The 7,912-nt window shown below is 34.0% G+C and overlaps 1 protein-coding gene and 2 pseudogenes across 3 annotated transcripts in view; 2 read left to right on the forward strand and 1 right to left on the reverse strand.

Moving 5' to 3' along the window:
• The window catches only part of LOC107646193 (mediator of RNA polymerase II transcription subunit 7a-like), an 18,067-nt gene that overhangs the window by 7,850 nt on the left and 2,305 nt on the right, over positions 1 to 7,912 (reverse strand). For 2 of the 3 annotated variants that reach the window (XM_021104266.1, XM_016350397.2), the window contains exons 3-6: positions 7,725 to 7,794; positions 6,545 to 6,711; positions 6,380 to 6,453; positions 5,125 to 5,208 (exon numbers count right to left, since the gene is read on the reverse strand). In XM_021104266.1, coding sequence (XP_020959925.1) covers positions 5,148 to 5,208; positions 6,380 to 6,453; positions 6,545 to 6,711; positions 7,725 to 7,794 — 372 coding nt within the window. In that variant the 3' untranslated portion in view covers positions 5,125 to 5,147. Of the gene's footprint in view, positions 1 to 3,581; positions 3,798 to 5,124; positions 5,209 to 6,379; positions 6,454 to 6,544; positions 6,712 to 7,724; positions 7,795 to 7,912 lie in introns of those variants that run through there. The other variant, XM_016350396.2, reaches the window with a different exon arrangement.
• Positions 432 to 3,658, forward strand: LOC107646677 (annotated as a pseudogene).
• Positions 2,961 to 3,658, forward strand: LOC110262383 (annotated as a pseudogene).

Raw genomic sequence — 7,912 nt, forward strand, 5'->3', positions numbered from 1 at the left:
GTCTTTTTTTTTTTACATGATATTTTCTCTTCTTTCATCATTTCCATTACAATTGTGCTTTTTCTTTCTTTTTTTTTTTTCAGTAAATCTTTTTTGTTTCTATCTATTTCATGTTCTTGTGCCCAGATGCTTTTGTCATTATTGGAGCTCTTTCAATGAGTTCCTCTCCGTCTTTAAGTTCTCCATAAATTCACTTTTGTCATTCACCATGCAATTTTTGCTAAAATTACTAACTTCTTTTTTATGTACTGAAATTAGATAAATTCTGTATTTTATTATTTGTTTGAATTGAATAGAAGTATCTAAATTTACTTGTTTGTCTATGATGAACAAAAAGAAGTATCACTAAAGACCTATATATGTTCTATTTTAATTTTATTTTGCTATTATAAAAAATAAATAATTTATTTTGTTGAGTACATTATATTACAAATTGGAACAGGTACTTGACTCAAAGCCAAAGCAGAATTTAGCTAGTGTTTCGAAAGGTCACTTATATCATGTGTTGTGTTAGAAAAATTTAAAATTTTCAATCTCATATTTTTTTATTTTGCTTTTCTTTGTATCGATAATCTCTTACCCAAATTGAAAAATAATGTCTTACTCATTAAAATTGCATAGTTTTATACTTTGTTTGATATGTATAGTAGATTGTAACTTCAAAATGTTGTTTTCAAAATTCAGAAAATGAAAAATCATTCAACATAAGAAAATTCCCAAATTGCTTTATGCAGTCTAATGGATATTCCCATGCACTAGAGAATCATGGCTTCTTTCTTTTCAACGCTTCTTTCTTTGTTTCATCCAATATCTCCGGTAATCCGCATGTTATTTCTGTTATACTTCCCAATGTTGTTTAAATCATTTGAAAGTTCTAATTTTGCTACTTTATTCAGTTGTATGTATTGGTGTTGTTTGATTGGTTGTGTGTCCCTTTGATGATCTTGCTTGGTGTATTGTAGTGTTTTCTGTTTCTTGATTCTCAATGAAAAATGAAAGCTTGACAATTTTCCTTTCTCAATTAGCTGTTAAGTTCTAGTTTGATATGATAAACATAGTTGAATCTGTTTTTACTCTTTGCTGAGTTGTGTTGAGTTGAGTTCAGCTTAATTATGTTATTCTTGGTTGCCAATGATTACGTAGCTGGTTTCAAGTCTGGATAATCAAGGAGGATTTTAGATGAGATTGGAGGAGGATAAGTTATCAGAGAGAAAGTAGCAATAGCACATGTTGAAGAAAAATATGTTGTTCAGATGGTTTTATGTATTTTCTTGGAGTAGAAACAAAATGATAAATTTCCCTCCAGAAAATGTTAATTTTTTGTTACACATATTTCAAAACTGATGCAAGTGTTTTATTTTTTGTTTCTTAATACAGGTATTATGGACATATCTTTGTTAAATGTGCTCTCCAATGGCATATCCTCATTTTTGCATCCATCATTTTCTGAAAATATGAACTCAAAACCTGTATCAATGTATTGCCAAAGTGCATAGCAGACACTTAAGTTGTTGAAGCCAATTATCGACACCAGTGTTCATTCTGATATATCTGCTGATGAAGAGCTTAGAAAGTTATTTGAGGAACTTGGTCAGTCTGTTGATGAGTTGAGGGAGCTTTCCGAGAATTGGCATCCACTATCCAGTAAATTTTACTTTGTAAGTCCTCATTAAATCCCTTAATTCACAGATAGAGAAGAGATATTTATTTTAAGGTGTGATCTTGGGTTTTGATTTTGAAAGGTAATGGAGGAAAAAGCAAGGGCTTGAAGTAATCTATTTTACTCTCTAAGCCTTTCCTATCCCTCCAAAATTAAATTTTAGAACTCATAAAATAAGCTGAGCTTATATTTGCAGTGATTGATGAGTACCAACTGCTTTCTTGTATAGTTTTCCTGTTAAGTATGTGTTGATTATCATTATTTCCTCTTTCTTGATTACTAGGTGATGCAAGCTGAACCGTTGATAGCTAGAGTTCAGTCTATAGGGTTCAATATTTTGCAGAAGCTGAGGGCTTCACAGCAATGTCTACCTGATGATTTGGGGTATGACATGACATCAATCATTAAGGAAGCTATAAATGAACAACTGGAAGACGAAGGACCAAGTTCTGAGATTCTAGCAAATATTGCCGAGATCCTCGACTTAAGGTCTAATCAAGATGTTTTGATTGAAGCTGTGGCCCTTGAAAGGTTGAAGGAGAATGCTGAACAAACTGAAAACATTGCAGAAGCCGAGTATATTGATCGAATGCATGAGCGAATCATCATTCTCAAGCAAGCTCAGAGCTCTATCCCGGATTCGGTACCTGCTGATTTTTGCTGTCCTCTCTCTTTGGAATTGATGACAGATCCAGTCATTGTGTCATCCTGGCAAACCTATGAGCGAGGCAGCGAGCTTTCATCAAGGACTGGATTGATCTTGGGCTCATGGTTTGTCCAAAGACTCAGTCAGACTCTGGTTCATTCCAATCTAATACCTAACTACACTGTAAAAGCATTAATTGTTAATTGGTGCGAAACAAACAATGTGACACTAGTTGATCCAGTAAAGTCCACAAACATAAATCAACTATCTCTCCTTCATGGATCTATTGAGTCTGGTTCAATCGAGGAATCAACTGTTAGAACTTCTTTCAGTGCAAACCACCAAGTGGAAACATCACCATTGCATCCTATTTCAACTCCAGAAGATTCCTTTAGTGGCGTGGCGTGGATAATGCACAGCATGTGGATCCTGTAAGAATATCATCTGCTAGCTCAGACGAAGAAAGTGTGGATTTAGTTTCCCAATCATCAACTTCACCATCTAGAAGGGAAGCTTCAATCTCAAAACCATGTAAGAACTGATTCTGATTCCAGTGAACACTCTAGTGAAAATTTTCATCAAGGCATACAGGGTGATTGCAACAATCCAAGAAAACTCTGTTACAGCACTTCTTAACTTATCAATCAATGACAACAACAGAGACAGGTGGTTGAGGATAACCAGATCAGGATAGGGAGGGCTGGGGCTATTAAACCTCTGGTTGAGTTATTAAGTAATGGAACTCCAAGGGGTAAGAAAGATGCTTCCACTGCTTTATTTCACGAAAACAAGGATCGAATTGATGGACCCTGCAGCTGGAATGGTCGATAAGGCTGTGGCTGTTCTAGCAAATCTGGCCACAATACTGGTGGAAGAACTGCGATTGGGCAGCAAGGTGGCATTCCTCTTCTGGTTGAGGTTGTTGAGTTGGGTTCTACTAGAGGAAAGGAGAATGCAGCAGCAGCTCTTCTACATTTAAACATGGTACTCCAAGAAGGAGCTGTTCCACCATTAGTAGCTTTATCACCATCAGGCACCGCAAGGGCTAAAGAGAAGTTTTCTCTTTATCTTCTTTGTTTTGTTACAAAATGTGGTGACTGAGATTTGGTTCTGTTTAGGCCCTGTCTCTTCTGAATCATTTTAGAGATCCAAGGCATGGTGGTGCTGTGAGGGGCTGATTCTTTGTTACCAACTTCTTCTACCATCCAAAAGGTTTTGAATGGACTCTTAAAGAATGTTGCTAATTTATATATTTTCAATTTCTTGTAAAGAGAATAAACATGGATTATATGTATCCTCTTGTAAACAAACCTTACAAATTATACATGTAAATCTTCCTTGTTACAAAAACATGATCTCTAGCTTTTGTTGCTGACTTGTACAAGTTGTTCAATGACATTCAGTTATGTATTAACTTCCAATTCAGTTAGATAGGGCGGACCTTCTCGTCATCCTTCGATTTCAAAGGGGCAAGGAAGCGATCTTCAACTTCTGAAAAAATTGTTGCCTTGATATCAGCAATAGAAACTAGAAAGCACTTTATACTTAGAAATAATTGAAAGTACTGGCAGGGAGCCAATACATGTTGTATTAGATATTTCTTGATTCCCTATTGTTTGTATTCATTTTTCAATATTTGTATCAGTATAGGTGAAGCTTCACACTAAGTAGCTAAATAATCGTTATGTTATTTTGAAATATGGATAGCTGTGGCAATGAAGAGAAAAAATGCAAGAAGTGGTTGGGGTTTGTTTTCTGTTCATTTGCAGTATTTGGTTAGAAGGGAATGAATGAATTTTTCATAACAAGACATCAAACGTTGCGAAGATCGTTGTTGTATCAATAAAAAACTTCAAGGAATGAAGTAGTAATGATTCTTATATGCAAAAAAATGACTAAACAATTGAAATTCTTTTTCTCCCTTTATATGAGTTGCTTTTGTATTTCATTTTTTTTTTTTATGTTTCATCTTGTTGTATTGAGCCCTTTTATGTTTTTTTAAAAGAAAGAGGAAAAAAAGTCTTTTTAAGTGCTTAGACAGTCTTCTCTCTATAAGTTAGTTATTAGGATAAAGTTAGGTTCAAGTTAGGCTCACTGAATAACGATAAAAAAAAATCGTGTTTCTCACGTAGCTGGATGTTGTCGATTGGTTAGTGTGATTATTGTTGGATACACAAAAACAAGTGTAATTTTGATCACTAAGCAGTGAGGTTAGTAATAATTCTGGCAATGAATTTTATGATTAAATTATTCTAAGACTCCCGATTGATGGTTTACTGATCTTAAAAATATAAACTAATATGCATCATTATTACTGTAAATAAACATAGTATAAATTAACTACATTCCATAATAAAAAAGTGCCCATTTAAGAAATTTTCAAAATTGTCTAGCCCTGACTTCGAAGTTGGAAAGCATTTTGAATTATTAATCACCTTAAACATACTAGACTACTGTCAAAGTGTCAATATACCATTAATTGGAAAGCAACAAGTTTCAATATACAATTAAGAAAAATGAAGCGTGTAGAATTAGTACGGGTGTGAAGAAAAAAATAGCAGTAAAAACAATAAAATCATGTTTTTATTTCACCCATTTCTTATTTTTTATTTTTGCAAAATATTAAAAACAAAAAATAGTGAAAATAAAAATAAAAAATAAAAACACTAAACAAACGTAACCGAAAATTTTCGAGGCAACTCCAGAAATAGATTTAACATCACAAGCATTGCGTTAAATTCTAGACCACATGTATAAAGTAGAAAATCTAAAAGGTTATAAATACACTAATTTCTCAGATAGGATCAGCTTTACTAACTTGGTTTAGTGCAGAAAAATGTCCTATTGATCATCAAGTGTTGCTAGGGACTCGTTAAGTAATCTTCGTGCCTCTTCTCTTCTCCTGAAAAGAAACATATGGTTAGAAAGAAAATAATACCAACGACAAACATTTACAGCAAGCAGAGGCATGTGTTAGCAATTATACTACATAATCCATCTTAAAAAAACATTTTTAAGAAAAGGGTATTACATTATAGAACCTAAATGTTACACTAAAGTACCAAGGACTACTTTAGAATTCAGACAATAAACATTAGGTGAATTGGTGAATTGTGTTTCCCCAATCAATTTAATGCAACTAGCTTAGAATATTCACAGTTAAACTTTAGATCAAGTTTCAAAGGCACTGCAATTTCATTTTTTTAACGCAAGGTTACGTCTAGAATTGTCTTCTACAATTTAATAGTAGCAGTCTCATACGATAGGAAACCGTGTCAAGAATTCTGAATGTGAAAACAATAAAGGGGGCCTTAGCAGAAATCATCACAGCAATGACAGTTAATATCTCTCATTGTTTCTATTAGCTAAATTATTATCCATGCAGCAGTAACTGATCACAAACTGTAGAGGGATCTATCACAAATTATGGGCTATTAGCAAGGTGGCTACTTATGTCATCAAAGGAATCCAAAAATACTTTAATAAAAAGCTGCTTTCCATGAATGAAATATGAAGCAGGTAATTAGACTTTATTGAGAAATATTATTCGATTCCAGAAATTTCTAGGAGCAATGATACTTGACCCTATTTTTTGGTGTCAAAGTTTAGACAACATCTCAACCATCAATCTTGTATGGAGATTAAATTTATGGCCCCACAATATATGATTAATGGCTGGGATGATGGTGTCTAAATTTTGACACAAAAAAGGGGGGGTTTTAAGTATCATTATTGAATTTATAGTTTACAAAGATATTCTAAAGGAGAGGTAAAAGAGGATGTGATTGTCGACCAATGGATACCAACTAGAAGGAAGCATCTAATGCAAGGATTAAGTACAAGCAATGAATGAACTAACTTGGGTAAACTGGTCAAAATTATTGAGAACACGATAGCTCACACGAGGTAAAATCAACTAAATTGTTAAAAGCCTAAATGCAAGGGCATGTGATGTTGCATAAGAACGAGAGCTCACATGAAAGAAGAATGTCATTTCAACATGGTGAACAAAGGAATATGTTCCAGGGTTTCAATTCGATTTAAAAAGACTATCAAGAAAATGTAATACATACTTCTTTATGTCCTCCACTGCTTCTTTACGACGCTCAATCTGAAGTTCCAAAATATGAATTAATGTTGCTCTTGCCTACAGAGTAAACAAACATAATTAATGACAAAGAAAAGGAACAGCAGCATGACAGTTACACGCATATATTTATACTTAGAAGATTATATACCTGATGAGGTCGCAAGGAATTTAAAAGGTGATGTAAGTTTTTGAATACAGTTGAAATCTCTTCAACTCTCCTTGCATACTGCGATGGTCTCTCAATAAGAATATCTGCAAGCTCCAAAATGTGTAGCTGCAATTCTCCATTCAGTGATCTCAGCTCCTTCTTGAAATCTATACAAGATCATAATCTTTTAATATGATATGGAATACAAGATGATTTAGAGAATCTTATCATCGATTATGCTGGGGCAACTTATAATGGAAGAGAAAATGCAGCATGAACCGTTTCTCGTCTTAAAATTACTCACTGTACAATGTGGATGCATGTAGTAGCTTTAAAATTTTGCATGATGATTATGTTATGTATGATGAAAATTCAATCAACTTAATAAATAAGATCAAAGCAGTAGACCTGGTCACATGCATACCGCTAACTAGAGGACTCATTACCCTTGTTTAACCAGGTGCATGTATAAACTGCAAAATTGTAATTGATCTTGTCTCTAATGTTAGTGGCTCAGTGATTAATTACTCTTTCTTACAGTAAATTTCCATGCAATTGATGTAAATCTGATTTCTATTTAGTAAGAGAACAACAATCATATATCCAACATCGGGCTCCCAAAGAAATTGATCAACAAGCTTAACATCTAAATTACTAAGCATGAATCAGCAAAAGCAATAATGCACAAGTCCAAAACAATACAAGCCTTCATGATTCATGAAGCAATCACAAAATTACATCATTGTTGAAGTTTCACTCTCACATTGGTCTGTAGATCGCCTTAACAAGTGTTTTGGAAACTCTCCTCCAATGAGCTAAATTTTGCAGTGGAGTTGGGCCTGCTTAATTATTGGGTTGTCTGCAGATGACTAGTTAAAAACTTTAACAAACGTCTAGTCTTGATTGAGGGGAGTATGTTATAGTTTCCCAGTGCCTAAATAGTATTTTGCATTGCCCTACTACCCCTATAAGTTGGCTTCTTAGTAAAGTTAACCAACATTGTCTGGTTCAATAAAAAATTTATTATCATTTCTGGTATGTGCCACGTAGTTCCTTTTGTGACCAATCAAGTACTTTCCCATGCAACACAGTCAATGTAATCAGCCTAATAACAGTCGAAAGATCAGCCCCTAAGCTAAAACAGAGCAAAATGAACATAGCAGAGTAAAAAGTAGCCTACCAACATTAGCCCCCTTTGGATAGAGTTGGCGCACCCCTTGTTCTTCCAAGCTTGGCAAAACATCACTAGTCTTCGAGGGGAGAAAAAAAAAAGTATAAGGTTAATAAATGTAGGATAAGTTGTTCATATGCCAAGGAGATCAAAGCATAAAAATTTTGTGCACCAAACTCCTCCCAACCCTCATTATA

This window comes from Arachis ipaensis, chromosome B06 (genome assembly GCF_000816755.2).
Source record: "Arachis ipaensis cultivar K30076 chromosome B06, Araip1.1, whole genome shotgun sequence".
In the NCBI taxonomy this organism is placed as follows: Eukaryota; Viridiplantae; Streptophyta; class Magnoliopsida; order Fabales; family Fabaceae; genus Arachis; species Arachis ipaensis.